Raw genomic sequence first — 18079 nt, 5'->3', positions numbered from 1 at the left:
CTCCTAGCCTCATGCGGAGACAGTCACTTGACGTCTAGTTACCTTCACTGAGGTGGACCATGGCAGAGAAGAGACGTTCGTTTACATGGCCGCCAGTTGGCTGCCGTATAATGCTGCGATACGTACACAGTCGTAGAACTGCCGTAAGCTACCATAGACTATCTTGAGGAAGCATAGAATATGGTAATTATCCTCTGTGATCAGTTATGATCGTAACCACGTTACTTGTACGTTAGATGTGTTGCATACGTATCGGGCGTTACCTCATTCCCATCGCTTTGCTTCGCGTAAGCGATAAGTGTCTTACCAGATTGCTCTAAAAATCGGAAACAGTGAACGCTCTAGAAACTGAGTATGGATGTGTAAAGGGCCGCATTACCTACAGAACATTTTATTTTGTATAGTTACGCTCCAGTCTGTTACTTAATAAGTAAACAGTATTCGAGGAAAATTTTAAATTGTCATTGCTTAACTCAGGTTTTATTCGGAAATTGTTGATTTGTAACGTGAAACAGCGGGATGTTGTAGGAAAAATAATAACGAATTACAGATTTATCTAACAGCTTAGAAAACGCAATTTCTGTAAAAAAAAAAAAAAAAAAAAAAAAAGGTCCATGTTTCTGTTAATCATAAACAACTTTCGCACTTATCAATAATTACGGGAATCTCTTGCCTCTCATCGTGATGAAGAAGTTCTACTGAATACAAACCAGTAACAATAAAAAAATGTAAGTGTTGTGTGACTAGGGTCTCCCGTCGGGTAGACCGTTCGCCGGGTGCTATTGTTTCGATTTGACACCACTTCGGCGACTTGCGCGTCGATGGTGATGAAATGATGATGATTAGGACAGCACAACACCCAGTACCTGAGCAGAGAAAAATCGCCAACCCAGCCGGGAATCGAACCCGGGTCCGTAGGACCACTCAGCTACCGGGGGCGGACAGTAACAATAATTAAATACGTTTTGTTTTCTTTATGAGGGTAAACTATACTTGCATACAAAGTAACTGCTTTAGTTACATAGAAGCGCAGAAGTTACGCGGTTCTTTAATTTTTATTATTTATAAAATGCAGTGTGTATTTTCTTAGGACGTAAAATACTCAATTAACCAACGTTAACGACGTGCGGCACTAATATTATGTGCAAAACAAACAAACAGAACTCAAAGAGAAGTCTTTGGGTCCCAGTTTCTCTCTTACACACATACATGCTAGGAACACTAGCGGTAATCATACCAATTACTACGTTATTTCTGTGCTGTACCAAAAGTACCGAAACGTAGTTTTCATAGATGGTAGAGAGCATCTCTAGATATGTTACCTCCACAGTTCCAGTAGTGATAAGCAGCTTTCTCCATCATCGAGTTGAAATCCGTGTAAGGGATTGATATTGAGCGGAAATTATTTTACAGCGCCCTTCGCTATTAGGAATTTTTTGTAGGTCGGAATGTCATTTGAAACAGGAGGCACAATGAAAGCATGCAATAGAAGTTTCATGAAATAGAATGTAGCATCGGACGCATTTGTCTCCAGAGTTTAGAATTATGTTATTTCGCATAGTCGAGTCCTAAAAGTCGAAGGGCGAGACAAATGGTGAGATAAAGAGTTAGGAATTTAACAGCAAGTACACGACGCTGGATGGGCACGAATCGATATATCTATCGGGATCGATGTCGGTATCCTTATAACTTTACACAAGACACAAATTGCCTGCATTGTTTGGTAAGGTTATTTGCAGAGACTCGTATACTGTAGGTGTTATTATTCTAATTCTTTATTCTTCGACTTTTGTATCTGGAGCGTATCTACCGTACAATACTCCGAACCTATTGTACAGCAACTCATCGACAATACTTTCGTACGCTTATGGCTCTCCTTACATGCAATACACAAGAAACCTGTCCAAAGATTTCTTTGTCTCGTAGCTGCGTGCAAAGGAGAATACTCGAGGACTCAATCGCCGCTAAATTACAACGGCCTATCTTTGTGTTGCATGCAGTGCATCTTTTCAGTCACACTTTTCTCAAAGGTTTAATTAGAAAACATTAAATCTTCTCTCATTGTCGGCACGCGTTCTTTCATTTGGAGTGAATGACAAAAGAAAGCAAATGGATCGGCCGCACTTTATCTCACAGCCGCTGCCGTTGCTCAGTGCCCAATCGCAGCGCAGTGGCACGGAGCAGATTTTTAATTAAACGCTGCCGTCGGCTTTATAATTTACTTCTGATACTCCCAATTTATCGCGAATTGTGGTGGATGCCATGAAAGATGAAAGGAAAAGGGGTGGGAGGGGGAGGGGGGAGGAAGGCAGAGAAAATGGAAACGCGAAACAGAGAGAGAGAGATAGATGGAGTCTAGACGTCTCGGTGTCCGCCATTAACGGTGCCACTTGTGCGTATAAACGCAATCTATCGACGGTGTCCGCGGGTCCTTCTGACCTCCCATCCACAGCCGCCCGTTTATTCGAAGTCGGCTTCCCCGTCGGGATAAAGCGAAACTAAGTGTAATCTTCGGAGAGACGCCGCTTGCAGACAGGTAGTCACCAGGCAGCCTTCTCTTCTTCGGAAGGAGTCCATCACCCCCCCCCCCCCCTCCGCCCCACTCCCCCCCGCCCCAAGCCACGCTCTCATCCAGCGCCAGCATCTCTTTAATTGGAACAAAAGTCTCCCCTAAACAATATTCATTGTGCGCGAGCGCCCAGGGGAGGCCCGTCTTGAAGGAAACGGTCGCCGCTAATGCGCCCTGCTAATGGCGAGCCATCTCACCAGAGACCTCTCTCGGCTGTCTGCAAATTATCGAACCTGATGGCGTAGCCAGGCGAGAAACCACACAACCTTGGTACTTCGCGGAAGCGAGCGCCTAAGACCTCTTCACGAAATGTAAAAGAAAAACACATTGAAAGACACGCACTTACACCCTAACGTGTGTAAAAACTGAAACACTTATGAAGACAGCTTTTGAATCATCGCAGAACGTGTATAACAATGCATAAGCATAAGATTTCAGAGATAAGGTTGTAACCTCCCCGCAGAAAATTAATTAAATGATAATTGAAAATGGAGCCAAGTGTAACCTCCCAACAAAAATAATGTTTAATAATAATGCAAAATGGAGCTAAGCGTAACCTCCCCTCAGAAATTATTAAATGAAAAATGAAAACTGAACTACACAATAATATTAATTAAATAATGAACCATGAACGAAATGTAACCTCCTAACAGAAATAATAATATCTGGTAAATTTTATAAGGACAGCAGCGCTGACCTTCGGCCCTGTATTCTGAATAACAAAAGCAAATTTCTTACCTCAATAAAAACTGCAACTATATCTGCTCTTATTTATAGACACAGCTTCGTGCAATGCTGGCGTATATATATATATATATATATATATATATATATATATATATATATATATATATATTCTTGGAGGGAATGCATAGTAAATATTCTTTAGATTGAAATGAATGTTTTTCTTTAAAAGAGTTACTTTATAGAAAAATTATTATTGGGGCATTTTTTCTGAACAAATTAAATTACAATTAACATACATTATTAATTATGCGCAATGCTGCTTCTTTACCTTCTACAACAATACTCATCGTCCAGAGTCCTGACCAGAGTCGCGAGCAGAGCACACAGCCGACGCATGCCGACACCCTCCGATTACAACCGTCCACTCGCTACTACTGTATCCGACTGACTACTACTGTCGACTCGCGCAGACTAGCGCAGACTGACTTCTACTGTCGACTCGCGCAGACTAGCGCAGACTCGCGACAAGCAACAACTAACAATAAACTATTCTCTGGTCAGAGATTCTGTCATGCCTCGCCCATCACCGGCGAAGCATACAACTTACAAGGTGCACACATTATTGCCCTCACTTCAATATAATCCAATTCACACTACACAAAGATTATGTAACAATAAATATTTCACTTTCTGACCCCTACTTTGTTCACTACACAAATTGCCTTAAATAAACATCTAAGCTCCCTTAGATAGTTCTAAATCCCCTGCCGCCTAACATCCCCTTCTTCTGCTATCAAGAGGTTAACCCTGAGTTCATCCGGCGTGGAAGAGATCTTAAATGCCCCTCAAAAGCCCAGATTTGAAACGGCAACCAGATAAGCAAAAAGTCGTCTATCACATTCTCTTTCTGTGTAGTATCGATATATCTGTTAACTACCGATTACTCATCGTCCTAATTGCTCTTATTTGTCAGTGTAATGGCAACAAACAACTATCTTGATCTCCTGGTGCCAGAGACACATTACATACGCAAGATCACCAACATAAATAAGCAACGCTAGTTCCCACACACAAGTCCCAAATGCAAGAGCAACCACCTTCTTACGCAATGTCCGACACAGCAATTTCTATTCCAGAATAATATATGAAATCGTCTCACTTGACTGTTCCATGTTTGAGATATAGTCCATTGTCAGTATCAACACCATTGGCAGGTCACTCGTAACACCCTCCTACATCCTGTTTCGCCTCTGCCCTCCCCCCCCCCTCCCCATTGTCACATCTTTCCTTCATAATACTCTCTGTAAATGACCACATATGCACTAATAAATCGCAATTTCTGCTGTTCTGTATTTAAACAATACGCCGCCACCACATGCTCCTTGAATCAGTTCCATTTCACATTCTAGATATGACAGTCATATCACGCCTCCATCCTACCATGCACTACATCTTCCAGTGCTAGTGCATCAAATCCCCATCCAAAAATTTGCAATCTGTCGATGTTCACCAAACAAGTTTCCTTATTTAATGCCCCCTCCTCCCCGCACCCCCCAGCTCTCCACATTCCTTTCGTTATCAGTTCTCTACCACACTCCAATTCCACTTCCCTGTTCGTGATTCCATTCCACTCACCTATTTATCTGGAGCTCATCATGAAGCCTCTGCACATTCCACTCGAAATGTACAATCACTAATATAATCATCGAACAAAACTTCATTGCAATAACATTCTCCTTACTAGTCATCTTGGCCATACCATGATCAACTGTATCATTAGTATAATCCGTATCTGTCCCACTGCAATAAAAACAAAGACATATACCATTGAATAGATGTCGCAGTCCAGTCACTGTATTGCACCCTTGTGAACGGTAAAAGTAACCAACTTATACGAACAGCAGTAAGCGTATTGGACCAAAAACTAATCGCCAGCACCCACCAGTCTTCATAATGGCCCAAATTCGGGAAGGAGGACAATTCACAAACTTCATCAGGTTTTCCATATAATCCTGAAGGCACTCATTCCAGATTATGTGGATATTGATGACTACATCTCATCCTTTTTTCCAATTGGCTCCAAAAATTGCTTATAGGTTAAGGCTCGTTGTTCTAGTAAGTCAACCGAGATGCCATAGAGAGCCCGACTGCTCGTCAAACGAGAAACGTTTGCGTGCAGTCATGTTAATGTGCCTTTTGTCTCTTGAAAAACAGCTTATTGAAACGTCTCGAGGAATGGGCAGCACGTTGTCATGGAGAATGTTAAAATAATCGTATGGATCATATAAATGTTTTCAGTGCATCACGTCTTGCAGGTCCCAAATACTGAAAATGAAAATCTTAACATAAAAGTTACTGTTTATTTATTGACTAACTGGTTTCAGGCTTTGTCCACAGGCCATTTATTACAGAGGATAAAAAAATGTTATGAGAAAATGTGTAGAATTTGTGTAGTAATGATATCAGTGTTTGAAATTTTCATGTGGTAATTTCTTATGTACTTTTATTTAGAATATGGTAGGTGTGGATGGTTCCATTTACGTCATCACTCTTAAATGTATCTCATATCTATGTTAAAAGATGTCACAGGTGTAGTTACACATTACAGTGTTATAGTAATGTATGTGCATGCTATAAATTTTTCTTAGTTATTATAACTTGATTATCTGGGTAGGTATAATCCATGTGACAATGATATTTTATTTACAATGGAGAAAGTGTTGTTACTGGATTACATTGTGTGTCACACTGGCTTTTTTATGGTAGCTGTTATCGCAATTTTGACAGAAGTTGGCTCAAAGAATTTTATTACCAGGTCATTTATATAACCTCTGACATATTCAATTTACTTCCCAGTTGTGTTAATATCACTCAGTACATTCAGTGTGAGATGCACTATTCCATCAAGTCACAGATGTAAAATAAATTTTCAGCGCTATTTTAGAGGATAGAGGAAACATAATATTTTGTTAGTATTTCCATGGAAGTGACTTATGATATCATTGTGATATATTTGATGTGTGAACAGTGCAATGTGGAGTACAATACATCTACTGATTATGGAGCTATTAAAAGTTTCTATCAATCATTTGTGTTATTCGTATGCTAATTATGGTGCTACTGAAGGATGATGGCGACGCAAACGAACTTGTTTGTATGAATGGTTTGTCGTCGCGTATTTGATGATTAATTTAGGACGGAGTTCCTTTCATATACTGGTTTTCTATGACTTTTATGCAGCGTGTTTCTGTTTATTGATTTAGTATTTGTTCTGTGTGCTTAGTCGCGTAAATGTAGACTTGTATTTCTTCTAAAATGTCCATCAATTGGCTTTTGGAAAAATAACGGAAAATAGTGAGGTTTCTCCCGATAGTTTCAGTGGTGTGTTTATTCTCTCTGAAGTATGTGACCAAAGCTGAAGGTATGAAAGTATGTTTTCGCTTGTGTTTATGTGTTCTCTATACTCGTTTTAAGCGATCTGCTTTCTGTCGAATGTAGGTTCCAGTACGTTCACTGAATTGGATTTTGTAAACGCTAGAATGTTCATATCGTTGTGTTTTGTTTACTTTATGAGTTATGTTGGCTCCTAATGTGTTGTAGGTATAGAACCCTATTTTGTGATTTGATTTTTTAGTGAATAATATGTTCTGTATGATACATGTTTCCAGTACGGAAGTACTAGAACTTTGTCTTTCCATTTTGCTTTAGTGCTTGTCAGTGTGATTTCGTCTGAAATGCTTCTGTCGTTATTTAATTTCTTTTTATATTGTTTGCTGACTAGCTCTGAGTTATAGCTATTAGTGACTGCTGCTGCTCAGAGAGTGTTCAGTTCTGATTTAATATTTGCATTGCTGAGAGGAAATTTCGTGATTCAGTGGCTATATGGGTGACAAGAGATGTTATGATCCACGATGTTTGTAGTCGTGGATTTGCGGAAGATAGAGAAGTATGTACTGACGAGGAGAACACCGACAAGTGCGATAACCCGATTCCCCAAAAACTTTTCTCATTGTAAGAGGAGCCAAACTAAGCGATCATGGGTCTTGGCTTATGGGTAAATATTCGACCGTTTCTGAGAAAACAACTGTACATTTTTCGAAGTGCTTTTTATACCTATTAGCACGGACATATCACACCCCAACTGGTGGCGTCGTGGCTAGCGTTGCGGCCTATCGCTTTGCATCCCTTGTTTGATATAAAATTATTGTTTTCATTCTTTTCATTTAATTAATTTATTTATTTTTTTCATTTAGCTAACCACGTCTGTAGAAAGTTGCTTGACGAAAATCGTCCTCTGATGGATCGAACAATGGGTGAAATACAAGAGGCGTTCAAAAAGAAAGGAACCGGAGTCTGGAATGTGCATACCGATGACAGGAAGTTAATATCGTGGCGTGTGTAACGAGGTGTGGAAGTTCACAGCCCGTCGCTAGAGGGCACACGTGCACGTCACGTGACTATACAGAGCTAGCAGCAGCAAGAAAATAGACCAACGCTACCAGTCGCATTGTAAACAGTGACATGGAGGTATCAAAAGAAGAGCAAAGAGGGCTTGTTAGTTTTCTGACAGCGGAAGGAGTGGGAGGAACGGACATTCATCGACGAATGTCACAAGTGTACGGCGAACACCACATGTCCCTTGAAAGTGTCAAAGCGTGGCACAAGCGCATCAGGGAAGGATGGGTGTCGTTAGCCGATGATGCACGGTCTGCAGCACCACATGGCGTTACCGATGACATCGTCCAGCTCGTGGATTCGCTCATTACCCCGGACTGCCGAGTGATAGTCGGCAGTATTCACACCATCATGAAGGAACGACTGCACATGTGCAGAGTGTGTGCCGAATGGGTGCCCCTTAGTCATCAACCACGCCAGGAAGCATGTCGAATGGCACACTGTCTCGCTCATCTGCAGCGCTATGCTCGGGAAGGGAATGCGTTCCTGCCACGAATGGTGGCTGGAGATGAGTAATAGAGTCATCACTTCGAACCAGAATCAAAACGACAAAGTCTCCATTGGAAGCATCCAGGGTCAGCACCATCAAAAAAAGCCAAGGCCATCCACACGAGCGCAGGAAGGATTATGCTGTCGTTATTCTTTGACCAAGATGGACCCCTTCTGATTCACTTCCTGCAGCACGGACAAAAGTGAATGCCCAGCGTTACTAGCAAATCTTGGCCAGCCTTGGCTAAGCGATCAAATCAAAACGACCAGGCAATCTCACCCGTGGAGTCATTCCGCTCCACGACAATGCAAAGCCTCATATGGCCAACACAGTCGCGGCATTCGTGCAGAAAATCAAATGGGAGGTGCTCGGCCACCCTCCATACAGTCCGGACCTCTCTCCCTGGGATTGCGCCAATTTTGGTCACCTTAAAAAGGCTCTGAGGGGCAAACGATTCACCTCTGACGACGACGTCCAGCTACAATTGCGGAACTGGTTAACATCGCAGTCCCGGGAATTTTATGAGACAGTCATTCAAAAATGGCTCTTAGCACTGTGGGACTTAACTGCTGAGGTCATCAGTCCCCTAGGACTTAGAACTACTTAAACCTAACTAACCTAAGGACATCACACACATCCATGCCCGAGGCAGGATTCCAACCTGCGACCGTAGCGGTCGCGCGGATCCAGACTGTAGCGCCTAGAACAGCTCGGCCACTCTTTCCGGCACAGCCATTCACGGCCTTATGCCACAGTGGGACAAGTGTCTCAACAGCCAGGGTCAATACTTCTTAGATACAGCTACTGGTTTCTGTAATTATGCCTCCGGTTCGTTTCTTCTTGAACGCCCCTTATATTAGGATATCGTCGGTTAAGACGTGTTTCCAGTTAAGGCAATAACTTTGCTAAGAGAAAATCCATACAAAAGGAAGCAAGAACGGATTTCTTAAAAATTTTATTTTGTTTTAGGAATATTTTCCTTTTGATCTCTAAAGACAAGAAGTACATCACATTCTCGAATTCCCAAAATATTACTGTTACTTCGTGAGTGTTTATGCAGTCGAATCTACAATGTCATGCTCTTAACTTCAGATCTGCGATGTGTGTCTTACATTACTTTAATTTGTCTTTTGATGCGAACTTTTGGTTTACGCCCAAAGGTATACATACATATTATTTTGTTACTCTTGCATGTGCTTTACGTATTTTATTTAATGGGGAAATGGGAAATGTGTTTGAATCACAAAACCATAAAAAATACACACAAACACAATATATATATATATATATATATATATATATATATATATATATATATATATGTGTGTGTGTGTGTGTGTGTGTGTGTGTGTGTGTGTGTGTGTGTTGTGTATGTATAAATGATGTAACAGGTACAACTGCATATACGTATAGTGATAAATGAGAATGGTATATACACAATGTTACATCAGTATATACTTCATTTGCAAACAAATAATTATTGTTAGTAGGAGTAATGCGATTTTAGGTTGATAATCATGTCGAAGTACATGCGCCAAGAGCAAGCGATTAATGTTTATTTTGTTATTTTACACTGGATATCAGGTCAGATGTTGAAGTGTGGAAATGTAGATGCCAAATGGTAAGTCCATACTGACAGGCGCAGCCCACCTAGTTGTGCAATTACGGCCTTCCAGAAAGTATTATGTCGCAAAGTTCGTGCCACGTTTTTGGGAAGACTCTTCGTGGCATAGAAAAAGAACCAATACATTGATGTCTCGATACACCTACTTTAGTGTGCTGTTATGTTGTAGAAGCGCTTCCCCGTGACCTGAAGCTGACAGTGCAAAATAAATACCTATTAGAATCAAAAAGCGTGGCGGCAGTAGTTATGTCTTGCTTTGAATTTGAGTTTGGTGTAGTGCCTTCCGCTAAGAAATCAATAGCACTTACTGAAAGATTTTTAAAATCAAGGAATTGTTACGCAAAAATGTTCTGACACTAAAATAATTAGTGGTATATGCGAAAGAATGGTTGTTTCAAGTGATGGTACCGGAAACATTTTTAGGCAAAACTACAGAAGTGGTCTCATTCTGTGAACCCATTCTCAAAATTACAAATCCCAAGCTGTTTGCTGTGCATAAATTAGACTGATGATTAAACGAAGCGTTTCACATTCACCACGATTCCTATCCATTTCTCTTACGGTGAGGTATATCGTTGAAAAAAAATTCAGCACAGCGTTTTAGATGTTCAGAACTATTTTGCTCGTGTTGGAGTTTTCTACGGTGCCCATCCTCTTGCGAATTCCCGGCTATGAATTGGGCTGCGTCGGTCCGTACCTGACGGGCGCCTGAATCGTGAATAACGCCGTTACTTTGCGCGAGTAGAAAAAGGGACGCAGTCTTTGGCCGAGAGACGAGACATTGCAGCAGCAGTGGGAGCCGTAACCGTGAAAGTTGGAACAGGCCGCGCGGTACGTGGCCACCGCTGGAACGCCGGTAAACGTGATGAGCGGCTTGGAGCGAGACTTGGCACGATGTGGGTCGCGCGGTAGCACCGGCCGGGGTGCCATGTGCGCTGCCCCAGAGCTGCGGCTGTCTTCTACGGCCGTGTGTCCTCGTCTGCACTTGTCCCGAGGCGGACGCCCTAATGGTTGTCGACCGAGGCGACGGACGCGTAGTGGGGCGCGTTTAAGGTTGTGACCTGCCGGCCCCAGGGTTCTCTCCCCCCTCGTTCCTAAACGATGAGCGGAGCAGACTTCAGGAACACGGCGCACACTGCAACCAAGTAAACAACCATACGCGAAGACAGTACCAAGCGGAAAGTCAATTTGATTGTCATTACCATCATCATCGTTGTTAACCATGAGTTAGCCAACTTTATAATAATATTTTACCATAGATCACCCAGACAGCAGTTAAAAGAGCCGAGAGGTATGAAAGGGAAGCAGTGGTTGAGAAGCGATTGAGACAGGGTTATAGCCTACCTCTGATCTTATTCAGTCGATACATTGAGCAAGAAGTGAAGGAAACCAAAGAAAAATATGGAGTAGGAATTAAAATCCAGGGAGAATAAATGAAAACTTTGAGATTGTTTGATGACATTGTAATTCTGTCAGACTTGTAAGAGCAGTTGAACGGAATGGGCGGTGTCTTGAAAGAAGCATGTAAGATGAACATCGACAAAAGTAAACAGGGATAATGGGATATAGTCGAATGAAGTCGGGTGATGCTGAGGGAATTTGATAAAGAATTGAGACACTCGAAACAGTAGATGAGTTCTGGTATTTGGGCAGCAAAATAATCAATGATGGCCGAAGTAGTGAGGATATCAAACGTAGACTGTCAATGGCAAGAAATACTTTTCTGAAGAAGAGAAATTTGGGGAAGTGTTTCCTGAAATTTTTTGTACGTAGTGTATCTATGTACTGAAATGAAACATGGACGATAAACAGTTTAGACAAGAAAGTAATGGGGTGCTATAGAAGAATACTAAAGATTAGAGGCGCAGGCCACGTAACAAATTACGAGATACTGAATAGAAGTGGGGAGAAAAGAAATTATATGTGGCACAATCTGACTAGAAGATGGAATATGTTAATAGGACACGTTCTAAGAAATCAACGCATCGTCAGTTTAATACTGGGTGGGGGGGGGGGGGGGGGTGAGGGGGGGGGGGAGAGGTGGGCGTAAAACTTGTTGAGGGACACCAGGAGATGAATACAGAAAGCACATTCAGAAGGATGTAGGTTGCAGTAGTGATTCGCAGGTGAAGAGGCTTGTGCACGATAGAGCAGCATGGAGAGCTGCATCGAACCAGTCTTAGGACTGAAGACTACAGCAGCACATATGAGCCGCATAGAAGAGTTTACAGAGAAGCTGGAAGAAAGTACAGTCCTAAACCACCTACAAGGAAGGCATAATTAAAACTGCCAGAAAATTCCTAAAAACAAGTTGCAGATTATAATATCAGGCCAAGAAACTTTCACTGGATGGTGCACTACACTTCAAAGTGACAAATACACTTGTACATCTCCTCTGCATCTCACTGTGAGTTTTCTATACCATCTAGCGTATCTCGCCTCCAAGTTTCCATCTTCTTTTATCTTGTCAGTCCCCTTTTTGCATAGTTCTTTCCTGCACTGCACGCTACTCCATCGTTCCGATATAGCAGGCCTCCAATGCTATATTTCAGAAAGCCACCTCGCCTCTATCATTCCTCTAAAGTGTTCACACAATGTTATCCATTTCTTTTCAGTTTTGTCTACAATAAGCTTAATAACACTTATTTGCTTTCGTAACACTTCATTTCTTGTTTTGTCTCCAATTTTTAATTCAAAAATTCGTCTCCACTACTCCTTTTCCATTGACATTAATGTCTGCTCATTGACCATTGAGACTTCCCAGCCGGCCAGAGTGGCCGAGCGGTTAAAGGCGCTACAGTCTGGAACCGCACGACCGCTACGGTCGTAGGTTCGAATCCTGCCCCGGGCATGGATGTGTGTGATGTCTTTAGGTTAGTTAGGTTTAAGTAGTTCTAAGTTCTAGGGGACTTATGACCACAGCAGTTGAGTCACATAGTGCTCAGGGCCATTTTTGAGACTTCTACTACATCTACATCTACATTGATACTCCGCAAGCCACCCAACGGTGTGTGGCGGAGGGCACTTTACGTGCCACTGTCATTACCTCCCTTTCCTGTTCCAGTCGCGTATGGTTCGCGGGAAGAACGACTGTCTGAAAGCCTCCGTGCGCGCTCTAATCTCTCTAATTTTACATTCGTGATCTCCTCGGGAAGTATAAGTAGGGGGAAGCAATATATTCGATACCTCATCCAGAAACGCTCCCTCTCGAAACCTGGCGAGCAAGCTACACCGCGATGCAGAGCGCCTCTCTTGCAGAGTCTGCCACTTGAGTTTATTAAACATCTCCGTAACGCTATCACGGTTACCAAATAACCCAGTGACGAAACGCGCCGCTCTTCTTTGGATCTTCTCTATCTCCTCCGTCAACCCGACCTGGTACTTCCCACAGTCCAGCACCATACAGAGCACAGAGCAATGCTCCTAACTGTAGATTTGTGTGGCATATCCTACTCTTCAAATATCTGAGATGTTTTTAATCCAAATAATTGAGTATAACTGCTTAATCGTCCCTTTCCTGTTCTTTGGTTTATTTCATCATCGCTTCCAATTTTGTCCGTAATGATAGTCCCTAAATACTGATACGATCGTTTGCGCTTGACTATAGACAGATCACTCGTAGCAAGTATTGAATCTTGTTAAGTTTATTTTCATATCGCACTGTTGACGTTCTTCTTTAAGCTTACTTGACATATAATATACAGACGGTTTTTCCCACCGTGTACAATTTATAACGATTGATCGATGAGAGTATACGGAACAAAAAAGGTCTAATGAACTTATGTCAGGAAATGCATGGTCTCCACGCTAGAGACAATTTATTGAATCATCCATTATGTCAGAGACTGCCGTCTAATGTGCGGTATACCTTGCAGCCACAGTTGCCGTATGTGTTGAAAATGGTATCCATATGCCTCAGCGCATGCGCGTACGCGCCGTAGCGTTTTCTATATCACATGTTCGCACTGGCCATGTTGCATCCGAACAGTGTGAAAGGTAGCATATATACGCTGATCCAGTGTCTCCGCCGGACACTGTAGCCGAGCGGTTCTATGCGCTTCAGTCTGCGACCTCGCTGCTGTTACGGTCGCAGGTTCGAATCCTGCCCCGGGCAGGGATATGTTTGATGTCCTTAGGTTAGTTAGGTTTCAGTAGTTCTAAGTCTAGAGGACTGATGACCTGAGATATTAAGTCCCATAGTGCTTAGAGCCATTTGATCCATTTTGAACCAGTGTCTCCACATCTGGAATGGGCTCTGCATACACGATACTTTTGAGATGGCCCCTTAACCATAAATTGCTAGGATTGAGGACCGGTGAACGAGGAAGACATACAACTGGACCCCCTCGTCCGATCCAGCGACCAATTCAGATGCGTCCGGACCTGAACGGTAAAGTGGGTTGTAACATCATCATGTAGTAGCCACGTAACGCCTCAAATCATCAATGGCACTTCTTCCAGCAGAGGAGGCAAAGTCATCCGCAACAAACGCCAGTTACGCGACTTGGAAGGAATACTGGTCCCAAAATACGGTCGCCAATCACCCCGAGCCACACATTCCAGTTGCACCGATGCTGATGATTAACTGTCACCATACCGTAGGGGTTTTCCATATTATCCCCCTGATGACTGTTATGAAAGTTGAAGATACGACTTCGCGTAAAGAAGGTCTCATCAGTGAACAGGATGGATGATACAGATCCCGGAACACTGGTAGCCTGGTGAAGAAACCAGTGACAAAAGTGCTCCCGACGTGGAAAGTCTGTCGCTAGTAAGCACCGCACGCGCTATAAGTGATAAGGGTAGGAACAACTGTCGTGGAGAATGTTCCACACGTTCGTCTGGCTTACCCTGTACTGGTGGGCCAACTGTCTGGTACTGACAAGGCGGTGGCATTCCACAGTGTTAATCACATTTTCCTCCAAGTCTGGTGTCCGAACATTGCTGGTACGTCCTTCATGATTTCCTGTTTCCTAAAACGACCCTCTGAGATAAACGGCGAAGCACTGCTGAAAACACTGAATGCTGTGGTTTTTGTCGCCAGGGATAGGTCTCCTGATACAATCTTGCTGCCCTCCCACACGTTGCCATTCGCCTTTCCGTAAGTGAACACCATGTCGACGAGCTCCTGATTCGAATACGGAACCAACGCTGTATCACATCCATTACAAGATTAGCCAGCAAGAGAAGTCAATCTGACGCAACGTTAACAATTACTATGGCAGTAGAAGGTGCTAGGGCATGACGTATGAGGAACAGTACTATCCTCTAAGAGGAAACCACACATACTTTAACAGTGGCTGCGTGGTTCAACGCGTAGTCGCCCGCAGTCTCAGTAACAAAGTGTGATTGAGTAAATGGTCTCTAGCATGGAAACAACGCATTTCCGGACATAAGTTCATTACACCTTTTTATACCGTACCCTTTCATCTCTCAATCCCTCGAGTTTGTACACGGTGGAAAAAATCACCCTGTAAATCCTGGTCTTTCTCGGCGGAAATGAACTGGTCGGCGAAATTTATGGAATGCTGGGTGCCATCACCTGTTGTAATTCCCATGTTTTTGCATTTCCTCTACTAGGTAGGAACTAAATAACAACTACCTCTAAGTCCTTCGCTACCTTAAATTTCTGTGATAATAACTTCCCAAATTTAATACAACAAGTATTACCTGAATGCATCTTTTTAACGTCTTGTATGTAGAGTTTATGAATGTTCTGGTTACTCATTGCTTTTCATATCCTAAGATGTTCTGCACTATCATAGATCTTATGGAAGTCTATAAAAACGAAGTGTGTTTCGAAGCTATATGTAGGTTCTTCTAAATGCAGTAGCTATTAAAAGTAAGAAGCTTGTGAGTACACACATAATGACAGTTTGTATGAAAACACCAAGCCTGAGAATGTATTTCCGCAGCACGTTGAGGGTTCCTGTTCTAATTGTAATGACAAGGAATCCTGTCTTTAAATGAGGAACTACTTGCACTTCGTAAATAATTTGAGTGTTTCACATTAGATGAATGGAAATAAAAAACCATGCAACCAGTCACTGACAGTCTTATGAGAAAACGTTTGTTATTGCCAGTTTGTAGATACCATTCGATAGACCTTTTTAAGTTAGACAAATCCATTTGGTCTGAACAATTTTTTGCTCTCAACTGCTTATGAAGTTCCCAAACCGCGATCTGGCCTCTGTTGCCCACATGGCTAGGTGGGCAACCGAGGCCAGATCGCGGTTTGGGAAGGTCTGTGGTGTAGAATTTGGTGGAAGATTAAGGTTCCTGCGAGCATGTTGCTTATTTTGATCGATATTTCACATCCATTCCTCCACTACAACACTCGCTGCAAAGAGGAATATGTGCCGTAGGAACTATTTTCGCTATCCGAATTCCATCTACTATCAAATCTGTACTCACTGGAGACAAGGAATTGATGAGGAGTATTAGAGGTTCCTTTGATGAGTTCGTTAGAGGATATGGGAACATGTCTGTGTTGATTGATAATCTTTCTGTTAGAGAGGCATCTACATTCTCGGGACTTCTCTTACTAGTATAGTAAAAAGGTGGGGAAGAAAAGCAGAAGAATTCGCTGGAGTACCTCAGCTCAAATATATCTGTGATTGCAACAAATCATTAGGAGATGGGATCCATGTGACAGAATGATTTCTTACTATCCAATATCCTCACATGCGAAAAAATGGCCCGTTAGTGTCTTCTTTAATTTCATTGACATGGCGATGGTTAACTCATTTATTGAGTACGGAAACGATCAGAAGGCGGTCGGTTCAAAATGGCTCTGAGCACTATGGGACTTAACATCTGAGGTCATCAGACCCCTAGAACTTAGAACTACTTAAACCTAAGTAACCTAAGGACATCAAAGATATCCATGCCCGAGGCAGGATTCGAGCGTGCGTCCGTAGCAGTCGCGCGGTACCGAACTGAAGCGCCTAGAATCCCTCGGCCACAGCGGCCTGCCCGGCGGCCGGTGCTAGCAAGAAATCAATCATGGATTTATTGTTTATTTTGTGGGATCCAGCAATTCGGTTGCACTCATGAAGTGGGTCTTAGGAAGCGCGCAAATGTAGTTCAAGTTCCAAACAGAGAAAAATGTCAGAGTAGGCGTTGGCTCTCTGCTCAGTTAAAGACAATGAATGAAGTACCAACCCTGAAACCAAGTTCATATGTTCCGAATCCGAATTATATCAGTGTAGCACTAATGAAAGAAAATGTTTTTTTCACTTCTACAAATGAAAAGTGTTTGCGATATACTAACACAATTTCAGAAATGGAGATAACTGGAACTGTTTTTCCTCTTTCATTGTTCTGTAATACTCTATAAGCAATGTTTCTAAATGTTAAATTGATTTTAAAAAGTATACGCTTGACTTACTGGTTTCATAGCTATATGTTATGAATCCAGTACGCTGGACATAGGAGAATTTCTTTCCTGATGAACAGTAACAAAAAAACTACCGTTACATTGCTAATTTATGACTTCCAAACGCCAAGGCCCTATCAGAAAGTATTAGAACTAATATAAAAAATTTTCCATTTATCTCAAGAGGATATCCGCCATTTTATGCCAGGAAAATTGTACAATACATTGACACAAGCTGCACGTGAAAATGGCTTGTAGGGCCGAAATTGGCGAATCTTTAAGATCCTAATGAAGCGAATACTTGCAAAAACAGCTGAAGTGCAAAAATTGGGAATGTGGTTCCCTACATGACAAAAATGATCGCAGTGGATATTGTTCATGAAACATTCCCATCATACTCCTTACATACGTGGGACCCGTGGGAAAGGGAGCTAAAAGACGATCTTGAACGTATATGAAGAAGGATAGCACCAGTGGAAAAGTTTCTTTGACTCACAGAGAGGTTGAAAAACCATAAATGCCATACGCTTGAAGACAGAGGCGAGCTTTCCCATGGAAACCCTATTCCAGAGTTTCAAAGAGTGGTTTTGACGAATCTATAAATATGCTACATCTCCCTACACGTCACTACCGCAGGGATTACGAAGTCAAGTTTAGACCAGTTACAACTTACAGAGATTGATTTATGCGTTTGCAAATCAAACGGGGTAGTCACTTGTAATGGACTTTTCGTTAAAGTAAGCAGTTAAAACAGAACAAAACGTCAGGATTAAACATAAACTATATTTTTGGCAAATTCGTACTTACACGCCGCAAAACTCGTATACAGTAGGTGATAATATTCAATTCACAGTACAGCTCAGTTTGTAAGCTATT

General features: G+C 42.2%; 1 protein-coding gene across 1 annotated transcript in view; it reads right to left on the bottom strand.

Moving 5' to 3' along the window:
- LOC124606114 (carbonic anhydrase-related protein 10-like) overlaps nucleotides 1-18079 on the bottom strand; it is a 719303-nt gene that overhangs the window by 663904 nt on the left and 37320 nt on the right. Inside the window, exons 3-4 of the mRNA XM_047138077.1 lie at nucleotides 4892-5056; nucleotides 4697-4752 (exon numbers count right to left, since the gene is read on the bottom strand). Of these exons, the coding sequence (XP_046994033.1) occupies nucleotides 4697-4752; nucleotides 4892-5056 (221 nt within the window). The remainder of the gene's footprint in view (nucleotides 1-4696; nucleotides 4753-4891; nucleotides 5057-18079) is intronic.

This window comes from Schistocerca americana, chromosome 3 (assembly GCF_021461395.2).
Source record: "Schistocerca americana isolate TAMUIC-IGC-003095 chromosome 3, iqSchAmer2.1, whole genome shotgun sequence".
NCBI classification, from domain to species: domain Eukaryota; kingdom Metazoa; phylum Arthropoda; class Insecta; order Orthoptera; family Acrididae; genus Schistocerca; species Schistocerca americana.
Note: the sequence above shows the minus strand (reverse complement) of the source record. Positions and strands in the feature narration are given on the sequence as shown.